This window comes from Pseudopipra pipra, chromosome Z (genome assembly GCF_036250125.1).
Source record: "Pseudopipra pipra isolate bDixPip1 chromosome Z, bDixPip1.hap1, whole genome shotgun sequence".
NCBI classification, from domain to species: Eukaryota; Metazoa; Chordata; class Aves; order Passeriformes; family Pipridae; genus Pseudopipra; species Pseudopipra pipra.
Window position 1 is genome coordinate 25,710,661 of NC_087581.1, and position 23,083 is coordinate 25,733,743.

The following is a 23,083-nucleotide window of genomic DNA, read 5'->3' on the forward strand; positions in this document are numbered from 1 at the left end:
CTGTTGAAGTACTCTAGTGGGCAGTGAGATGAATGTCAGCTTATTGTGAATAGGATAAGTCATTCCAGTGTTTAACGCAGAAAACTGAGGAGCTTTCTCATACCACTCTGAAAGATAACAACTTGCTCTTGCAGAGTGTTCTGTTTATCAGGGAGCACCTGAATTAAGTAAACTCAAGGAGCATCCTACTGGAGAGTGCTAAGAAAAGGCTCTACAAAAGCCCACAGCTGGAGACTGAAGCCAGCCAAACCACAGACACAAGGCACCTTAAAAAAAAAAGTCGAGGACTACCCCATCCCCACAGAAAAAACCAACATCCCCAGATAAACCATGCATGGTTACTTAAATTGACTTGCATACCTACTGGCTTTGAAACTTCTGTTTGTTCCAGTCTTAGAGTGCATGCATTGTTCCTTTTCAGATTAACTACTGCTCATTTTTAAGACTGATTCTTGCAGCTTTCTGAAAGTGAATTCTTAAAAAACCCCTTTTGTTAATGGCCCATGATTCTTGACACCCTGCTTGAAATAGAGGTAGCAGGACTGGACCTTCCTAAACTGGTCTGTACTTCCTGCTCAAGATAGAACTTGACACTTGGCAGGTTCTCAAGCTGCACCCACAGCTCTGACATAAGCATTGCATGCTGCAGCCCAACAGTGAACAGGGAGCCTGGCTAATTTCTAGGACCAATTCTAGGACCTCCAAGACTGGAACAGATTTTCATGAATATTGAGAATGAATGTTCTGTTTTCAAAATGGAAGTCGTGGTTACGTAAATTGATACTGAGTTTTGTGACAGAACATTGGTAAGAAGACGTGCAAGATCAGTAAACCTTTCTCCACCAAGACTGCATATCAAGTTTAAGGTGGGTCACCCTGCAGGCTCCTTCCAGATAATTACCAAAAATCAGATTAGGTTTAGCCCTCAAGGGAAAAAAGTACTGAACAGCTTTGCCATGTAGGCTAACTCTTCATTAGCTCTGTCCCATATGCTACAATTCGCTCTGTATAGACTTGTTAGATCTTGTTTGTTTGATTAGTGTTTTTCCAGCTTGCTTGCAAGCCAGCCTAGATTAACAGACAGTAAAGACAGGTCTTGCTCTTGCAGAACTCAGTGTGTGATAGCTGAAATTCTCCTGTTCGTGGCACCTATCCCAACACTTTCTTTCTTCAAATGCATACTTCTACTTGACAGGCAACTTTGAAAGTATGGCGACACACTTTAATGATGCATTAGATTGTATAACCACAACATGTACAGGCCTCCTTTGCTTAAACTGATAAAATGCTTTGCTGAAATTGGTAAGATCCTTAGTATTCAAAGAGCTTCAGAAATACGTATGTTAATAAAGAACATAATAAATTTTCAAAGCCACCAAAAGTCAGAGAAGAACAAAATAGTAAAGCAATTTAGAAGAGGCTGTGGATGTAAATTGTTTCAGATGAATACAGGCAAATTCTAATCAGCCATCTGTTTACTGCCCCCACTAAGAATAAATGATTTTTCTACTCTCTGCCCTTCTATCCTTAAAATTATTATCTGCTTGCATTTTTTACTCTTCACGCAATGCTGTTTTATGAGAAATAAACAGTAGCAGAAGATTAGACTGCTTGTAATCAATGAGGAAGCAGATGGACACAGAACCAGCAAAATTTTCCATCCTGTTTTTCTATTTGTGATCAGCAATAAATCTACTCTCAACCATCAATTTTGCAAAGAATACTTAGCTTTGCTACCAGTGACTCTTCCATAACTTATTTAAAGAACCACCTTCCTCTCCAGAAAACCATTAGGGCCCCCATTTTAACTTTTCTCAACTCAGATGATTCTGACATTCCTTGGCCATGCTTATCTTCCACACAGCTCTAACTCTAGCTGTCTTAACACTAGCATCACTTAGCAGTACTTCTACCCCAAGCTCAAATAAAACATTAGTGCAATGAATAAGAACAACTCAAATATGCCTTTAATCATGCTAAAAATCAAGTTTCACTAATCACGTTTTGCTTTTATTTACAAAGACAGAAATTTGCAACAAACCAGACATACCTCATAATTAAATTATTTAAGAAGGGTTAAATCCTGAGATAGCAAAAGTTATTGCTTCACTGAAGTTTCAGAAATTGCCAACAGGCATTTTTGTATTTTTGGCTCCCAGTATGAGTTCTTCGCTCAGCACTATTTCAAAGCTTTAAATCAGGCAAAACACAAAAATGAAAACTGAGGAAGACAGTAAGTACCAGTGCAGCCTTAGTTAAATAGCTGTGCATCAGCTAGAGTACAGTACAAGACATTTGTTGAGATTCAAGACACAAGAGTTTTAGTTCATAACTCTGATTTTCAAATCACTAATAGCACTTTTAAATAATATAGGGATTGTAGTTTCAAATCAGATACAATCAAGTGAGTGATGATTAATGCACATTAATGTAGAAACCTACTGGTTTTTAGTGATAACCAGTTCATTATGATTACAGTAATTAAACCTCTTACTCTAGTCCATGAGTCAGTTGACAATCTTTGTGAATGTCCCTTGCAACAAATGAAACTGGTTGTTGCCACTATCATGCACAATTACAGAACAATTTGAAGGAAAAATACCCAACTGGAGAGTTGTCATCCATCACAGCTCACACAAATTAACCGTCACATAGTTTTCTTTCATGTGCCCTGTAAACTTACCAGTACTATCATGTTTTTACTTGAAATGATGATGCATGCACAAAATCTGCTTTGCATGACATTAGGTAATACTCATGCAATGAACAAAACACTGTAAAATTTGTAGTGTGGTATTGATGTAGCCAAATGTTTTATATATAGTTTGGAAAAAGAAAGTAAGTTTCTTCAGATACACAGAGTTCTTTGAATTTCAGAAATTACCATTCATTATTAACGACTAAAAAAACCCAAAAAACCTGGTATAAAAAAAAGATGTCAGTAGCTTCTGATTTCAAAGCTTGTCAATTAAAATCGGAAGATACTCTAAATCACTCATAGTCATTTATAAAACCCATCCTGTGAAAATAAGAGAAATCCAGAAATATTTGACATCTTTTTAAGATTACTCTTTTAGGTATTTTTCCTTATGGAAAGCAAACCTTATTTTAAGAAACAGTTAAAGGTATTAGCAAAGTGCAGTAATGTCACACTACCAAAAGTCTCTCCAGAGGAGATACCAAAATAAGCCAATTCTAATAAATTGGAAGGTAACTTTAAATTTAGAGTAGATTAATTATAAGACGTCCACATAAAGGAGTGAGCACTTACATATGAAAGAGCAAGTCACATGCTCATGTGCTGAGACTGAAAGATCCCAATAGGAACAAAAACACAAGATGATAATTAGGTTGAACTTACCCACTCAAGCTGTAACAGTGAAGAGACAGAAAAAATGGTAGGAACTAAGTTTTTTAACAGAAACATGTAATTTGGATGGATGGATGGATGGATGGATATATAGACAGACAGACAGACAGATAGACAGATAGACAGATAATTACCACATTCCATCATAGGACTGATTTTTCTGCATTGTGCATTTGCTAAGGAGTGGGAATGCAACCTGCACAAGCACTTAGCTTTCAGTGACTTCATCCAGTGACAAAAGCAATGTTTAGGACTTTGCCACCTCTGTCGCCCCACCAAGGGAACAAGCATCTTTTAGCTGAAGATCTGAGTTGAATAGGACGGATAGGTGATACTCCATATATAGGTGAAGTACACTTATATTTCACATAGCATTAGAATAATTCCATGAAGCCTTCCCATTACAGCTGCCACTAAGTGCAGTTTTCATTTTAAAAAACCCACTAGTCAAACTGCCACTTCAGTGGAAGAACCAAGGTGAACTGCATTCACATTGACACAAGTACCATTATATATATCCCCAAGAGAGCAGTAGTCTTTAAATAGTCAAACTGCCAAAGAAACACCATTTGTTGCTGAAGTACTTTAAATTCTTGTTGAAGTCTCTGGCATCTTGTTAGAAAGTGCTTTCCACAACTGTATTCTGCATCAGAGATAGCCCTACTTGCCCTGCAGCATTGCTGTCAAAAGACAAAAAGGTCATAAGTGCAGGACCAACCAGAAGAAAACGTCCAGTTTGGAAACCTCTCCAGTAAGGCATAGAGTTGAGGTGACTTTTGATCTTCCCCAAAAAAGTAATGTGCTGCTATGCCGAGGGAGACTATTCCATCAGAATGCTTTTCTGGGGTCTGAAAGTGAGAAAAGGACAACACAGCCTTTATGAATGTTTATGGCTTTTAAATGTAAGGTCAATCCAGATGCACTTTTCTACAGGCAGTATCTATGCAACAAACTTCATCTTGCAGTTCTTAGTCCTATATGTTAAAATACTTCCTATCTGCAACATATCAATCTGATTACATGATGAGTTCAATTTGAAATGAACTGGCAACTAGATATTTAGATCACAGTGTCTCTGACATGTGTCACAACTTTGAGTGCTCCAACTTCAATGTTTGTATCTGTCTGTTTTGCTGACAAATCAAGATATGGACTCCAACACAATATTTATACTGATCTTTCTACTGTCAGTCCTGAGGATGTACAGCCTTCTCTGCACAGCTTTGCCACTTTCAGCCTTGCAAAGCTTGTCACACTCAAGACTTACGTCTGCCTTTACTGAGTACCCTCAGAGGGACTATTTGGCAAGTTTTAGACTGCCTGATGCAGGAAGGAAAAAGGGACTTTCTGAACTTTCAAAGATTATTTTAGTATTTACTCAAAGACCATGAAGACCAGGAAAATATTCTCCCCTTAGTTGTTGGGCAAGTTAGTGGACTACTCATTGAAAATACATGTGAGCTGACATATAAAGATGACATACTAAAGGGGGGACACTAGAATTAAGGTCTATCAAATAAAGCGAAGCTTTAGGAAGTCATTATGACATTTTTCACATAGAAATGCAGCAATGGTGACAGGAGGGCAGACCAAGGCATCACTGGGTTTCCAGCAGCCAAATACTCACTGTCAGCTCTACCCAGAAGTGCCAGGGTGCAGCCTGCAGCCCATGGGAGTAAAACACAAAGTAGTCTCCTCCTATGCTAGCAACCGGTGTGCCATCCCCGAGAGACCAGCTGGACAGAGCCGACCCTTCGTGTGGCCGAACGTACAGAGACATGTGACTTGGGCCTGAGGAGACAGAGATACGTGTCTGGATGTATCAGCACACAGAAGCAGAATAACCACCTGTTTTCCTACATAATAGCACATTATCTGTGTGTTACTACTCATGTCTTTCAAAATATGATACAACTGTCTTCTCTACAGAAGAAGCTTCAATTTTTTATAATCATCGAGATAAAGGAGATGATGATGGAGCAGAAGAATATAAGACTATATATAATATAAATATAATACAGTCCTATAGTGTGTATATATATGTGTGTGTGTGTATGTGTGTGTATATGTATATATGCATGTGTGTGTGCGTATATACACACTACATATACTAATAGAGAGCTATAAAATGGACTTTTAGAAAGGACCTGCTGTAAAACAATCAAGACTTACTCATGACAGACAAGGTCATTATTCCCAGAAATAAGAACTGCAACACAACACCCAGAGGTTCCAGTGTGTTAGGAAGCTGAATTAATTCATGTTAATCTCACAAAACTCACTATCTTGGGAATGGCACTAAAACCTGCAGTACTGCAGTCAAAGCCTGATCTATTATGGGCATAAAAATAAACACAAATCATAGACCAGAAGCTTCAGTCACTCACCAGATACTTCAAAGCTTAACCTCACAGAGTTCGAGGGCATCAGCTCCTTGGACAGAACTTTAAATTGAATGGGGCTTCTTGGCAAAATTTCTGGAGCAGGAAGATACCAGTTTTTCCTGCGGAGAAAAAAAAAAGTTTCAAGTTATTCTCAGTGCAACACCCTGAGGTACTAAACATCAGAAACCAACTATACACTGTATAGTATAGCTGCCTGTGCTGCTACTAAATGAAATATTCGAAAGCTACTGATTCTAGCAGAAGGCAGATAAAATCAGCAGCTTGTGGCCAGACAAATATTTAAAGGGTGTATTAATAGGAAAACAGTCACCAGTGTATTCATTCATTACCTTAATTTACCTTAATTTACAAAACAAATAAGAAAGAATATTTGCACTTTCAAACTGCTACACTTCCACTCACAAGATTCTTGGGGTATGAGAAATAGTCACAGCAGCTGGTTTTCTTCTGTGGAGACCTGGTACTCTAAACATCCTCTGCTGCCAGCTGGGGTAAAGGGGGCAAGAAGGGAGGAGACATACATACTCCTACTGTGAACTGCCCTTCAGAAGGCACCCCTTCACCTTTTTTTCCATTGGTGCTTACATCCATTTTCCACAAGTCAACTTCTACAGCTCCTGCAGCAGACCCAGCAATTTCTTGCAGACTCTGTCAGAAGACACTGCACCTAAGCAGAAGTCTGCCTTCTGAAGAGGAAGAATTATTTACTTTTAGACTGAGATTAGCCTTGCTTTTTCTTCCCTTACACAAGCAAGATTGCATAAACAACCAAAGTGCTTTGCAGTTAAGTGCTCAGGTGAAGCAGAGTTCACACCAACCGGAACATGAAATGCACTGGCAGAATCCAAGGAAGGCCACAGAAGGGAGCCTGCTCCTCGCATGGAGTTCTAATAGTGTCATTAATTTCAGGTACGTGGGGAGTTATGTGAGATATTCCATTATAATCAAATCCATTAATCCATATACCAGCATCACTTTTAACCACATTTCCATCTAGATCATGAAATCTTCTGCTTGTGTGCTAGAAGAAAAAAAAACCCAAAAGAAATGTGATGGAGCCTGCAGCATTTGCAAGAGCCAGAGGTAACTCTGAAATATCCTCCGTGTCAATCCTTAAGGTCTACTGCATTTTCAGTATGCACTGAGAACATATCTAAGTATTTATGAATATAAATACAAGAATTACTCAGATCAAAAACATACCATGAAAACACATTCAGAATGTATTAGCTCACCTCCCATGACTTTTTAAATTACCACTGTTCACTCAATTCTCCTACTTAAAACCCCTAAAATACCCTCCTTTTCTGACGGGGTTGAACCGAACACTTAGACTGAATAAGAGAAACTTAACAGCAATTCTTTCAAATCCAGGAATAATCATTAGAGCTTTTAAATCAAGCAAGAAAGGAAAGGTTACTTTTTTCCTGGGGTGGAAGAAGTGGGGGAAGTTAAGCTTTGAAAAAAACAAACACTCTTGCAACCAACAGAGGCAATACGACATGGAAAGCTTTTCTTACCTGGAGAAAGACTCGCTTAGGTTTTGGATTAGCTGCATCTGAACTGTAAGGAAAGAAGATTCCACTACAAACGAGAATGAGAGTGACTACAAACACAGTAGTTAAAGTTACTAGCGTCGTTTTTGTACTTTTGACAAGGTAAATGAAGTTAACCTAGAGAATAAAAAAAACAGCCCAGTTATAAAACTGCAAGACTTAAGACACTACTTGTATAACTCTAAAATTCAATTATGGAACTGAAAGTACATTAAAAAAAATAGTTGCAAGTATCACTCTACACAAGATACTTCTTTGTAAACTCAGTATTTAAAAACAAGAGAAAAAAGTGAGTTACTTCCTGGAGCTTTCAAAAATTTCCAATTTTTAAAACACCTGCCAACAAGAAAACCCCAAACTAGAACCTTCCCAGGTTCTATGGCAGCACAAAAAAACCCCAAATCTGAGAATTCTTTTTGAAGTGTTGCGTATGTATTGTTCAGCCACAAACTACATCTAAATGAATGCCTGCTCAAAATTCACCATCACATTTCATATTTTACACCAATATTTACTACATCATCGTATAGCAATGTAAGCCCTGCTTTAATGACTAACATAAAATGTGGAATCTTTGACGTGTTTTGGAGAACCTTCCTGTAAGATTTAAGATACTGTCTAATTATCATTAACTTCTAGTACTAATTAAGAAAAATTTCTTATTCTAAACTCTAGAGAAAGTTTAAAGGTTTTAAACAACATTTACAAATTCTACTTACAAAATAGGATGACAGTATCATAGTGAAGACCACAATAAATCCTGCCAATACCATATCTGGTGGAATTTCTGAACCACTTCGTCCCATGACAGGTGTAAACATTTCAAATACAGTCCAGCTAAGATACAGCATATATAGATAGGGAACAAACATCCCCAGCATGTACATCACAATAAACTTCATTGTGGCACCTACAGGGGACAGAAAAAAGACAAAAAGAAGTAAAAGCTCAAAAGGCCACAAGCATACAGCTTTACTGATATATCCATATACTGCTGCAAGGCCCAATACGCAGTACTGGTCCTCATCCCGACATGGATATAGAAAGAAAATCTCATTTTGTATAGCAAATGCCAATATAATGTTCAAAACCATCACAAAACTTTTCTTGTATTACAAAAAAAAATTTAAAAAGGTCTCCACATACTGTTCTATTAGCCTGAAACACAGGATGTTTTTCAGTGTATTTTTAAAAAAAAAGCTTCTCACACTTTGAAACTGTCTTTAGTTCAAGAACACTTTTTCTCATTACAAAATTGTGACACAGTTAATTTGACTATTCAAATTCAACATCTGGATTTTCGTTTGCTTGAATAGGAGAGTAGGGGCAGAGGTTTTGAAATACAACCTATGCCCCACAGAACTATACCTTTTTGGTGGAATTCCTTGTGGATCATCAGCTTAGTGAGTAAAGGAAATGCTACCCATAATGTACAAATGAATGCTGAACAAAGGCCCATCTGAGTCATCACAGCTAATGCTATAGACCAAATCATCAATGAAGCATCAAAAAAAATATCTCCCAGGTACTGCTCATTCATATTCTGTAACACAAAAAGCAAATACACTTCATTACTGAGCACGTTCCATGGATCCCATCTCATCAGAACACACAGAAAAATCCTTATTTCTTGTATATAATTGTTTTCCCTGGGCAATTTCCTGTTGACTGTATTGACAAGCATCATCTCACCATTTTCTTACCATTTACAGTTACCCATGAGAGCATACTTTTTTTATGATTTTTTTAAATCTGCTGACATAGCTTGAAAAAGAAATTACCTGGGCTGGGGTGGAAGAAGGAAGAGAAGGCACAAATGACAATACAAGGAATACACAGGGCTAGTGTTTCAAGTACACAGGCAAAGAGGGCCTTTTAATAAAAAACATAATAACACAGCAAATTAAAAAGTTACGTAGTACTTCCGTGTGACAAAGTTATCTACAGCTCCTGAGGATCTAAACTTGCTCTTGAACAGCAGCTGTTAACAGGCTTTTATATGAGCACTAATATTAGTGCACAAATATACTGGTGCCTTTACAAGTCATGCCACAAGGTGTCACTTCAGAAGCTTGCTTTTTAAAATATGTTACTTGTTTTGAATAAAAGATAAGCATAGGTGAGATAATATCAGATAAGTTTCAAAAAAAAAGAAGGAAGTTTAACCATCAAAAATGTGGTTTGCTTTGGTTTTTTTTTTTATTTTGTGAGGTTTTTTGGTTTGTGTTTTTTTTTTTTTTTTTTTTGGTTTAGTTTTTTTAAGTTACATGGGTAATGCTACAGTGTTTGCAGTGCAAGATTCCTAACTGGAAAACCTGCTAGTAGGAATAAAGAGTGCTTGCATGAACAATGGTTATCTGAAAGCACCTAGTTCAGTTTTGGGGTGAGGGAAAAAAATAGGAGGGGGGTGAAGAAACATACGAGTTGCCAAATGTATTTCAAAACATAAAGCTTATTAATTCCCATGTTGCTGAGCCATGATCAGGCACTGCCTCTGACAGACAAGGAAGAGATAGGATTCCAAAATTTTTATGCAACTCTAAGTAAAATGCAAGTTACAGAGGCAGCATAAACTGTGCAGTGTAGTGCAATCTACAGCATGCAAGGCTTGTGACTTCAAGGTGGCTGATCTGATGACCAGGCAATCAGTAGGCATGAAATAAATCCAGACCCTGGAATGTCTGAACAGATAGTTAAACTACCAGCAAGCTCATCCAAAAGACTAGAAAACATTGCATCTAGTTTATAAATGGCTCACCTTTACACAACGGGTCAACACCACGCACATATATTTGGTAACATACATGTACCAGTTAACACTTCTCCTCCCCAAAAAAACTAAAAAAAAACCCCACTTCCAGAGAAAGACACGATGGATCCACCCAGAACTTCTCATACAATCAAATCTGACTAAGTTCTTAAAACTTTTTGAAACATTTGGATGAAGTTGGATTTGGCTGACAACTAAGGTTTTCCAAACTCCAAAGCTCAAACAAATGAGCAAGAAGTAACAGCAAGATGAATGATTAAATATTAGTGCACCTAAATCCTGAACCTAGCATGCTTGAGTATTCACCTTCTGCCCCGGAACAGTGTCATCTACCAGATATCTCAAGGCCCTATTTTTTTTTAATACAAAACCATTAAACCATCATCTAATAGGAGTGTTATCAGCTACAATTATTAAATTATTATGCAAGTTAAATTGCATTGGTTAGTCATAAAAAAAGAATTCTAGGCAGAACAGTTAGACAGACTGTTCATGACAAATTACAGTAATGGAAAGATAACACACACCAAATCCTCACCGTCTTGCAGGGGCCTAAATGACCTTTACCTATTGTAGAAAAGAACACAGACAACCAAGAGCTCTGTTCCATCTCCAGCTGTGGTCAAAACAACTATAAATCAGAATAGTCACAGAATTTTTTAGGTTGGAAAATACCTTTAAGATCATTTGAGTCCAACCTAAACCTGGCACAGTCAAGGCCACCACTAAACCATATTCTTAAGTGCCACATCTACAAGTCACCTACAGGTAGGTGACTCAACCACTTCTCTGTGTCAGTGCTTGATAATCCTTTCAACAGAAATTTCTCCTAATATCCAACCTGAACCTTCCCTCACACACCTTGAGTCCATTTCTCTTGTTCTATCAGTAGCTGCCTGAGAGAAGAGGCTGACCCCCACCTGGCTACAACCTCCTTTCACAGGGAGCACTAGAATGTCCTTCTCGGAGCGAGTGGACCAAAACTGAACATAAGATTTGAGGTGCAGCCTCACCAGTGGCGGGTACAGAGAGACAATCACTGCCCTGGTCCTGCTGGTCACACTACTGATACAGGCCAGGATGCCACTGGCCTTCTTGGCCACCTGGGCACACTGCTGAATCATGTTCAGCTGCTGTTTAACCAGCACCTCCAGGTCCTTTTCTGCTGGTCAGCTTTCCAGCCACTCTGTTCCCAGCCTGTAGCACTGCCTGGGGTTGTTGTGACCCAAGGGCAGGACCCAGCACTTGGCTTTATTGAATCTCACACCGCTGGCCTCGGCCCATTGATCCAGCCTGTCCAGATTTCTCTGCAGAGCCTTCAAGGGAAGAGTGACTACTCAAATTTTTACAAAAGCTTCATTTAGAAAGCTCTGTGCAGCACAGATTACTGTATTAGAAGAGAGCATGGCAGAGGTAGAAATTCCAACAAGATATAAGAAAAAAGTTCTTTCAAGAACCATCTGAAAAAAAAAAAATCACATTATTTGCTTAGGGTTTTATGAATATAAATGACATCACCAAAATGACATGCATAATAAAAGGACAGACTTGAACAGAGAGAGCCGGAGTTCTATGTTTTGCAACAAAATACAAATGATAAATCAGATTAAATAAAGTATTAAAATAATGGAAGAGACATAAGGAGGTACTGTACCAAAATAAATTATTAAATACAGGGAACTTGTATTCCAAGTATATTCAGAGGCAAGAATCTCTGAAGATTCAAAGAACATTTGAGCAGACGTGTAGATTCCGTAATTATCAAGAACACTGAAAAGTATCAAAAATATTCTCCAGCTGCTCTTCTAGTCTCTTATCACTGAAATGATGACAAGAAGGAAGGTGCAGATAGGGCAAGAAACAGTACCTTATATTGTATTCTACTAGGCTTTTACTTTTTTTCTGAAGTTTCTCCTAAGGTCAAGGCCGCCTTAAATCACAAAGTTCTTACCTCTCTGATTTAGTAGAGCAATCCCTATGTTTAGATGAAGCAATTTTTAGTGACATTTTAAATACTCCAACTTTTTTCATCTTTTTAATCAACCCCAAAATTAAGTCTTCAACAGCTTAAATACTACATTGCCCTTCAACATTAACAGCAAAGACAAGCCTACCTTGTAGAAGAACTTCTTGGCCAGCATATGCACAAGAATAAGCTTAGCTGCAGCTGCACTGCCATAGAGAGACACAGAAACATAGAAATGGGTGTACCAAGAAAGAGCCCGTCCAATGACAGAGACAAACACTGCCACGATAAGCACGGCCACCAGTGTGCAGACCCAACTCGTCAGTGTCAAGCCAAATGCAGTAAATAATTTCTTCAGGTTATGAATAGCTATGAAGACAAAAAAGGTTTTATTCAACAGTCATGTATTCTACTGCAGACTATCATCAAAATTTCAATTACCCCATAGTTTAATTGCTTTAATGACCAAAAGAAACCTGAATGAGGAGTCCACTCTGAAGACTTCTTAACAGCATGGTCTAAACCTCTCAGTCTATTTCTTTGCATGTCTTTTTGCAGTCTTCCCCACTGCAAGATTTATTCCCAGAATACTGGTGTATTTTGCAGATTACTGTGTTCCTGATAGTAAAAATATTACTAGGGAGTCAGGGGAACCACTCTACCATTTTTAAGTCTCAAAACCAACAAAAACAATTGAAAAACTGGAGCTGCTTTTCTTGTAACTTTTTCTTGCTCCAAAAATGTTTTCTGGATTTTGAGGGGGAGGTGGTGTCGGTGTGTTTTGATTTTTTTCTTTTTAAACAGGTATGTTCCTACACATATCTGAAAAGGTCTAACTAGAAAATTTAAGTTGGTTTACACCTTTTATTAAGCTTTGTTGTCATTTTCCCCATTTGTTGTTTTCTTATTTACTTCTGCCTATGGACAGGTGTTAAAGAATGATTCTGAAACCGTGTCTGAACTAACAAAGCAAAAAATAGATACTAAGTAATTTTTTTTCAATTTTCAGATTTTTAAAAGATTTAATTTTAATCTTCATGAAATGATAAGACACAAAATTGTGATTCATAAATGTTAAACATCTAGGCCTATCATACTCTTTATCACCGTAATTATTCACAGTTGAGATATTTAAACACAAAGCAACTCCTGTGGCATGCTGCACAGCTAAAATTTATTTCTGAAGCTTGGCTAAAAAGATGCCATAATGGCCTGAACACTTTTCCATCTCCTCTTTTTCATCTACTAACTGCTATTCATTAAAGAGTAATGTCATTGTTTTTTTAAAAAAAGCTAGACTTACCTCTGGTTTTTGACTGTAATACTTTTTTGCTTAAGTAAATAAAAGCAATTGCTGCTGTAATATAGTTCATGATTGTGCCAATGCGAGCAGGATAAGCCAGGACAAATAAACCAAGTATATCAAAGAACACAACATTTCCATGTCGATACTCAAAAGATTTAGCCAACTTTTCTGATGTTGCTAGGTATTTTAGGACAGCTAGAATATTGTCACCTATTAAAAAAGCGGATACACAGCATAATTACATCAGGGTAAATTAGTACACAGCATTTTTTTTTACTAGAACTGTTCTTAAAAATTGTATAGAAATATTCTCAACAAAGACATATACAACCGATTATTCTCAAAGTGTTATCTGACAGTACACACAGCACAGTATTTTCATGAGTAATCCATACAGCTGTCACTAAAATGAGGATATTTGGGAAGCTTCATGCACTTAAAGACCATTGCAATTAAGTCAGGTATTTAGCCCGTAAGTACTTCAGTTCTGATATTTAGCACTGGACTTCAAGGCTAACCCATAGAAAAGTTTATAGTTTCCTAATACTCCTCCTCTCCTCATGGTCTCTAAGTGACACCTCCACGTTTCAATGAGTACGAGTTATCTCCCTTTCTTTCCCTACACATCTGTAAGGTAGAAGACGAGGTGGCTATTTTCCTTTGTAGCCTACAGGCACTAATCACCTTTTCCTTTCCCACAGCACAGCCAAAACACATGTAATCAAATGACAACAATTATTCTCGACTTTTATTTTGCTTTTAGCTGACCCTTAAAAGTGCTGAAATGTCTTTTTTTGTTATCTGCACTATGTTTAGCAGAAGATGTTCTACATAACCATCATGATCAGTAAAATCGTCTTCCCAACACAAATTTAGAAGTGTTACTTTCTGTCTTGTAGCTGCATTGTTGCAAGAAAGTATTTAAAACTCTTATTCATGCTGGTCATTCTAAACTGGTTTCTACATAAGCTTAAAGAGGGAATGGTCAAAATCCTAGAGGTATTTAGGACTGTTAGCTTTTCCAGGGAAATTAAAAAGTCATACTGTATTTTCTTTACTTCAATCTGTCAAAAAGCCATCTATGAGCACAACCTGTTGTAGAAAATAAATCCTGTTTACTCAGTCTGTGTGCTACCATGTAAGTTTGACTGAGATATGTTCTAAAGGAAAAACCTCTGTTGGCAGATCAGTCTCTATGTCACCAACTTACCCACAAGCTTCTGATGAGAAACACAACCAATAAGGCTTAGTGAGAGAAAAGGAACACAGAATGCTGAACAATCAGGTATCAGTGTTCAGGTTTGATGACAACTGATTTGAAAGCAATCGTGAAATCTAATTAACATCGCTGGATGTTGATAAAGTTTATCTTCCCAAGTAGATCATATATATTTCTTTTGTATTTAAAAGATATATATTCAGTTAATTCTTTGTTCTTTAGAACATGTACTAAACATGTACTAAATGTGTCATTAGAATTATTAATTTCTTGTGATAACAGTTTTACAGCAAAATGACAAAGCAACTACAACACTATTCTTTAGGTAAATTACTGAATTCTTAAAATACCAACCTGCTCTCTGAATGGAATCTGTTAAAATTCTGTCTGATGTGTCATATTTTGTATGATAAATGTAGCCATTTTCAATAAAAGCCAAATCTATTCCTACAGAAAGAGGAAAAGCATTTTTAAATTTATGTAATTCTAAAACCCCCAAACAAACAAGTGAAAGTCTCACATACATTTCACAGAAAATGTTGCTCTACTTTGTAGCCCAGTCATTATACCTAAAGAAACAAAATAGTCTCCTCTGTGAAAAGAATACTCAGATTTCGAGTGTATTATAAAGAGAACAGTTTCAAAACATTTTAAAATATCTGTCCTTTCTACTGTACCGATTTGCACGATATCTGTACACAGCTAGAGAAACACTTGAAAACTCCAAACCATCTCAGCTTCAGAAAAGATGTACAAGGTGCTTTCCAAATGTTTACTTGCAAAACTTCAATAAATATCTACACTGAAAAGTAATAAAAAGTAGTATTGTGGAACTACAGAAACACCTTCTCAAAATATGTGTTCCTTCTACTTCTATGTGATAATAGATTTTCAGAGAGCCAGTCTGAAAACTCTTATTTTGAAAGTCCAAATAATTTGTTGAAGTGAACAAAAACATTTACCAAGAGCCAAAGGTTATTCTGCTAGATTAGTCATACATTCACTGTATCCCAATCACCTTCTCAGCTGCACATGCAAAAAGCTGCTATCTGCAATCTGAATCCTCACAATTTTGTAGAGGTTTGACAAGTTAGACCTCAATTCTACTCGTGGACAAACAAGAAACAACTAGTTCTTTAACTCAATTATTTAATTTTTATTTCATTGTGAAAAAAAAAAACCCAAACCAGAGGTCATTGAGAATTCATTTACCATCCAGGTATCATTCTGAACAAATAAAGAACACATTGTACAAAATTATCTACTTTATTTCCAGGCTGGAAGCATACTTTAGAAGAGTTTAGAATATGCCAGAACAACAGTTTTGTTCTAACAATCAATTCAGAAATATCACTTTTCTTGAAAGTGACTCCAATGACAACCTGTCCCAGACAACAAGGATTTTACAGAAGTTTACAGTCCTTTGAGTTGTGTTCATATTTCACATTGTGTGAACATTTCACATTTTTTCCCACTGGTCGTTCTCTGCAGAATGGATAGCAAACTGTAAACAGCTTAGCAAAACTAAAAGACTTCTGACCAGTGCTTGCTTATTAAAAAAAAAAACAAACAAACAAACCCCAAAACCCAAGAGTAATGGAAATGCATTAATGACTAAGTCACTATCTTTAAAAAAGATGATTTTCATTTATCCATTTGATACAGACATGTCATTCCTACAAACAGATTATTAGCATCATGTACCAAAATGTTTCAAAACAGATATTTAACAGGGTGCTGTTGATTTCTGGAGTATCTTCCTGATTTTCAGGAAACTTTTCTACCACGTAGTTTCTTTCTAGAAAACACCAGTCCTCAAAAAACATCCCTAACAAACCACATGAAAAACTAAATCTAAAACCTCTTGCCTTAGGAAAAAAGCAGGAAAATTTGCCCCCAGACAAACTAAATTTGAGGACCTTCACACAGTGAACCACAGAACAGTATCCTTTTCATAAGCTTAATGTGCATTGACATCTTTCATGATAACATACCTGGAACATTGCCAAAATCCCTGTAGATACGGAAGTCTGTATCCGCGGGGATAATACCACTCTGAAATATTTCCTGTGCCACCACAGAGGCAAAGGGATGTTTGGCTGCAACTACGTATGCTTGTACCAACCAAGGGTTCTCAGGTCCTAACAAAAGATGAGCAGAAAGTTCACAGTAAACACTTTTTGAATGTCAGTTAAGGTACGCACCTTCACGGTAACAAATACAGAACACAAAGGAACTCACTGCAGTTGTAAAGCTGTTGCCCCATAGGGTATAAAATAAGTACATTTGTGCTGGCTGAGTGACTCACACTTGAGAGAAATACACTTGAGGAGAAAGAAACAAGCCACCGTTGCCTTAGGTGTTTAAGAGGCAGAGCAGGAAAGCCATCTCCCCAAACAGAACTTCTTTCTCACAAAGAAGTCAAAACCTTTAGCTGAGCTTCCAACTCATCGTGTCTGTATCACACATCAATATCATTGTTTAGAAAAAAGTCTCTGCCTTAAAGCATTAAGTACAAAGAAACAACTAAGCAGCTCCAGCAGCACAGGAAAGTCTGCAGTCTGACCAGGATGGGGCACAAGTTTAACTGTAGCCTACAAAACACGGTTTTGCTGCTTCCTGAGCAGCAGATAGAGCTCTAATGGCAACATCTCCCTGCAAAGATTTTGAAAGAACTGCTGTGAAAAATAAATAGAGCATATGAAAGTATGTGTATGTAAGACACAGGTGGTATCCAAACGTTTTTCTGCTTGTAACCTTGACATAAAATGGAAACACAACTTCCGTTACTCTGTTCTACACAAGCTTCCCGCCTATGAGGTAACTTCTGTCGCAGTCCTTTAGCTTACCAGTATCTAAAGCTAAAAGCAATTTAATTGCTGTACAGGGTTGGGAAAAATGCATGAGGTTCTCCTATCTTTTGCTGATGAGTCACTTTCAATACTCCTTCAAGTCTACATTGTTTATTATCAAATTATCCTTATGTAGAAACTGGACACAATGCAAGCTCATACCTGTTTGAAAAACAAGTTCTTTTCCTCCTACACCTGCTGCCTCCAGGTTAATAAAAGCTCTGATTGACTTGGCCCACTCATGTTGCGTAATGAAGCCATGACTAGCCTTGACGGGAAAACAAAAAAAATATAGGTCAAATATCTACGAGACCAGCCTAAATCTTATTTTCCATCACTCAAGATTGGATATGACTGAAGAAATAACTCAAGATTTGACAAGGCAGACAACACAAGCAGATGCAGAAAATCCAAGTCTTCTAATTAAATTAATGTAGACAACATTCTTAATCTAAGTGTATTTTTCCTGTTGAAATCATACACATTTTCCTGAGAATGTTAAGACTGTTATTCAACTAATATTTCAATAGGTCAAACACAAGCCTTATCTGCAGTTACTCTTTCCTTTGTTAAGAGTTTTAATACACAGCTTTTATGCGCAATTTATAACACTGACATATTCTCACCTGCAAAATATTTTCTTCTGCACCATTAAATAAGAATATGACAGCATGCTGCAGGGACTCTGATGATTTTGAAAGTGTGTTAAGTATTTCAAGCATCACTGCACAGCTAACAGCATCATCACTGGCACCTTAAAACAATCACCAAAATAGTAAGGCTTATAACAAACAGATTTGCATCAAAAACAAGAGAAGAATAAAGTTTTATGCTATTTCAATCACTTAACCTAACTGCAGTAAAATTATATCAAGTTTCGTGTATTTTCTGGTAGTGCTTATACTTATATAAACTATTCTGTTTATACTAGTTGAAAGTAACAGCAGAAAGAAAAATAATGTTCAGAAGTAGAGCAAGTGAAGTTCAAAATATCAGATCCAATGATATTGTTCAAGAAAAGTAGACTAACCAGGTTACTGATTAGTGAGCAAAATGATTGTTACTTATTTTCCTAAGAACAGTATGAATAAACAAGAATGTAATTTATACTAACAACATACTCAAACTTTAAAAAATAAACATTCCCACATAAGTCACCCTAAAGCATTCTATACTGTTATAATGCATTCAAGTAAGAGGACAAAACCTCAAACTAAAATAAAGCTAAGATTTCAAAATAGAGCTAAGGAAATACAAGAATTTACAACTTAAGTTATACATGATAATAAAAGATTTTCATGACCAGATGCTTTTCACCATCCTTCTTTCTTTGCAGAAACCCCTTTCACTCTGAGCTCAGTAATTTGTCCTCTTTGAGTTCCTCATCTAACACTATTCTAGACTTACTCTCACTCTCTCACACCTCCTCCCATGCTTTGCCATTTTTTTAAATCTTGATTAAGGATTCATCTTCTAGCCAAAGTCTCCCATTTTCCCACTTTCCTCACTTTGGTGTAAGCTGCAGCACCTCCCTACCCCACTCTAATAAATAAAATTTTGGGAGAAAACAGAAATTAAACCTCATTCCTTCAGGCCTCAGTTGCATATATGATGCTGACACGCTCTGAGATGACAACAACAGTGTGGTCAGGCCTCAGCATGCTATTAGGGCACACTTGTTAGCTCCTAAAAATGTTCAATTTACACATTTAAAAAAAAAAGGCACCTTTAACAAAGGCTTATAAAACTTAGACACATTTGCCCCTTCCATGAAAAGGGTATATTCCTGATACAAACATAAATCTCAGTCTAAATTTTAACCTGAGCTTATTGCATGGATTAAAAAAAAATTCAGAATCTTTCCAATACACCATTCTCTATTTCTCAGAAATTAATGCCTTGTTCTGCCAAAAGCTTTCCAAAAAGACTCCCATCCCAATACCTGGTTTAAAGCCCTGATTATCACAGATTTTCCTTAATTTCACAGAATATTCTCAGTTGGAAGGGATCTTTATATTGTTACCCAAGTTTATCAGTAGTCTACTCTTAGCCACACTGAGTTCTTACACCTAACATACTGTATTGAAAAATTGGGAGAGAAGTGAGTATAGTTTCCAAGTCATTTACCTGCCTCACTGTGAAGCTATGAAAAATAAAAGTTGCTGGCTTCAACAGACATACAAATTTATGTCTGATAAAAGCAGCCACGTAGCCATAGACTATTACACAAACTCATGAAGAAAGTATCTTCTCCAAATACTCTGTATATAACAAAACTGACAGGAGGTTAAAACAGGTTTTATGGCAAAAATCAGCAACTTGAGAAAAGCATATCATCAGTTATGTCTGGAATGATAATTTCAGGGATGTTTCTGTCTTCAAGTTTATTAAAAAAGAAACAAATAGCCCATATAAACTGAAAATTAGTACCACTAGAACAAAGACACGTGTTTTAGGACTTAAGAGTTTACGTTTTTCCTTCACAAGGAACACAAGCTTTCTAACACTGATGGTTTACTGAGTTTTGTTTCACTCATTTTGTATGCAGCAGATTATATTTTATGATCTGATTTTCAAGTATAGTATTAACTGGCCAATAAGTAATGCTGCTTCTGGGTAAAAATCCACAGTTCTGGTAAAGAAAAATGGCCTGTAAGCAAATAACTAAGAGAAATACAGAAGAATAGAAAACAAAGAGAAAACAATAGAAAACCTTGCTTAGGTTATGTGCAAGGGACACAGTAAGAAAATGAAAGACAGAGCAGCTCCTCACTGTTGTAAAGGGCTAGGCTGCTTTGTGATTAAGGGCAAGCACACAGGCTGGTTTCTAGCTCCTCCACAGATTTCTGTAAAATCCTATACAAATCAGTAATATTTTTTGGTGCTTCTGGGCAAGGTTGGTGAAGTACTTTACTCTCTGAGTAACTGTTAAGAAAATAATTGATGTAGACATAATCCTGTCTTACAACCCATAGAAATGGACGCACAATTTACACAGGGCATGAATTTAAAGACCGTTTTCAATAATCATAGTATTATACTTGTGAAATATTCTTTCCAAGTTCCACATCCCGTAATTAGCATCTCTGCAATTTATAAATCACAGAGCACATATAATAATCATGCGGTTATTAGGCTTAATTTGAAAACTCACGTCACTCAAATGTGGTTGAGGAGAAAAGGAAGTTCTGTATATTATTTGTTGAGAGAAAAAATGCAGGAGGAGTACAGCAAATGCTTTGTTTCTCTAGCTAATACTCAACTGTTTTCTCAATAATGAAGACTATTTGCATGTGCTAAAGAACAGAAGGTCTACCGCCCAAAAATAAAATATTATGTGGGGTATAAATTAAGAAACTCCAGTAAAAGCTGCACTGTTGGTGAGATCTGTGGGTGTCTTTCGACTGTAATAATAGGCACACATGTGTGGCTGAGTGTTACAATAGACTTTGTGCAATCTTTAGATCTCTACCTTTCTGGCACTGTTAAAAGCACGAACATACAAAGCTTGCTACACCCTTGCTGAAATAATTATTCAACAGGATTATAATATATAAGAATCTAGTGAAACTAGTAGCAAGAGATGTACACACTACCAAGGCAACAGTACCCTAACCTTTGATCACTACAGTCTTTAGAGGCAGAAGCTTTGAATGCAAAAAGAAAAGGAAAAAAATTGGCATAGCTTAAGCATATCAGACAAAAAATCTGAGACACCAGCAATGGGAGGGGAAAATATGGACCTTTTAGTGGGGGTGGACAGAGTCACTGGCACAAAGCATCATGTGAAAGACAGGATTAGATCAGTACAGAAGTATGAAAAGACCTGAATGACAGGTGGAAGCAGCACATGAACTACATGCATAAGCAGAGAAATCTAAATACAGCATCTCTAATTTGCTGCCTAACAGAAAGTGAGAGTGAAATCCTGAGTTAAACAGGATCAACCTGTCACTCTAAACAATGAGCCTCACTGAGATCAAGTAGACCAGTTGACACATGCAGTATTCTAATACAGCTACTTGGTATGAGAAAACAAGCCAAGCTCTGTGGCTCACGTAACACATGGAAAAGCAGAATGAACACGTGGACCTACCAGGGGTATTTGGTACAGAATCAAAGTGGCAATTGGATAATACTGCATGCTCAGCTCCACTTCGAGGTTCCAGCTTCACTATAACATTGGTTATGTTTGCATAGTAACTAGTAAAGCCTCCTAAAAAGTCAATGCTGAAGGAGCCTGTGGGCCTCTGTATGTCTACAGATATCTTGTGAGCATCTGTACTTTCTCTTGCTATTCCCCTAATTTGTTCTAAGAGGTAGTTAACTGCAAGAACTTCATTTTCTGGACTTCCAACTGTTCTGGGCCCAATTGCTGTTATGTTGTCAAGGTATTCCCTGTAAGACATAAATTAAAAATTCAGCATCAACAAGTTCAACATTTAGTAATGTTATCTACAACTGCAGTATTTTTGTACATTATTCTATTTCAAAACTCAACCAGAAGAGACTAAAGCCAATTCGACAGTAACTAGCCAGGATGTTCAGGATCACTATGGTAATGGGCATACAGACTGACCTTTACTCAGGGCTCCTTATCTTATCTATCACGATATTAAACCAAACTATTTGTTTTCTGGTTTGAACATATCAACCCAAAAAGAAACAAAAGGGTAAATGAGAAGCCAAAGACTTTAGCGTGGTTCTGCATATGCATACATGCCCTTCCCCCAACGTCCGAATAAGCACGTTTTCGTTAAGACTTACATCTGACATAAACACTCTAATTCTGAAATTACAGTGTTAGAAAGTTTTATAGTTCCCGGCGTCTCGGTGACACAACAACTAAAGATCTGCAAAGCAGCTTTCCCAGAAACCGCGCACTACTCAAGACTACCAGAAATAAAGTATGGGGGACGCACTGCTTCATCAGCGCCAGCCAGCACCTTTACGGGGGCTGAAGCCTCCACGCTGTCTGCACCTTTCTGCGAGCGCTCAACCGAGCTTCGAGCTCTCTCCCGGGCAGAGCACGACACGACCCCCCCGACAGGGACCCGACCCAGCCCCGCCGCCCTCTCTTCCTCCCGCCGGCGGCTCCGCCGTACCTGGCGCGGGCGGCGCTGAAGTCGCGGGGCCCGGCGGCGGCGGGCGGGCTGCTCAGGAGCTGCCGGTGCGACACCTGCGCCAGCGCCCGCAGCACCAGCAGGTACAGCAGCACCAGCGGCGCCCCCCGCGCCTCGGGCAGCGGCAGCAGCGGCCGCCGCCGCGGCCCGCCCCGCTTCTTGCCGCCCGCGCCGCGCTCCCCGTCCTCCCGCGGCGGCGGCTGGCGGCGGTCGCGCTGTGCGGCGGTGGCGCGGAGCCGCCACACGGCCGTGTCCCCGCTGCGCTCCATGGCCGCGCTGTGCCCGCCGCGCAGCCGCGCCGTACGGGCACGGAACAGGGTCAAACCGCGGCCCGGCCCCCGCCCGGCGCGGCGGGGCGGCCCCCGCGCTCACGTGGGTGCGGGGCCGCGGCACCGCCCGCCCTGCGGCCCGGCCGGGGCACGGCGGTGGCTGCGTCTGCGTCACGCCACCACAGGGTGGGTCAGGCGGGAAGGGACCACAGTGGGTCATCTGGTCCAACCTCCCTGCTCAAGCAGG

The 23,083-nt window shown here is 38.3% G+C and overlaps 1 protein-coding gene across 1 annotated transcript; it reads right to left on the reverse strand.

Moving 5' to 3' along the window:
• Window positions 1-1,945: 1,945 nt before the first annotated feature.
• On the reverse strand, window positions 1,946-22,857 carry ERMP1 (endoplasmic reticulum metallopeptidase 1). Its single transcript, XM_064643256.1, has 15 exons — window positions 22,550-22,857; window positions 21,541-21,842; window positions 18,071-18,198; window positions 17,607-17,712; window positions 16,587-16,733; window positions 14,947-15,039; window positions 13,371-13,583; window positions 12,216-12,436; window positions 8,700-8,874; window positions 8,051-8,241; window positions 7,296-7,448; window positions 6,594-6,796; window positions 5,758-5,873; window positions 4,998-5,161; window positions 1,946-4,218 (listed from the first exon to the last, which is right to left on the reverse strand). Exons 1-15 carry the CDS (start codon window positions 22,834-22,836, stop codon window positions 4,054-4,056), a joined length of 2,664 nt encoding a protein of 887 aa, XP_064499326.1. The 5' UTR covers window positions 22,837-22,857; the 3' UTR covers window positions 1,946-4,053.
• Between the last annotated feature and the right edge of the window lie 226 nt (window positions 22,858-23,083).

Excerpts from the sequence above, each read along its gene's own strand:
- ERMP1 (XM_064643256.1), bottom strand. The coding sequence starts at position 22,836 with ATGGAGCGCAGCGGGGACACGGCCGTGTGGCGGCTCCGCGCCACCGCC. Across the intron at positions 8,875-12,215 it reads CCAAGAAGTTCTTCTACAAG|AATATGAATGAGCAGTACCT; the intron begins GTAGGCTTGTCT and ends TTTGTGTTACAG. Across the intron at positions 6,797-7,295 it reads CTAAGCGAGTCTTTCTCCAG|CACACAAGCAGAAGATTTCA; the intron begins GTAAGAAAAGCT and ends TTTTTCTTCTAG.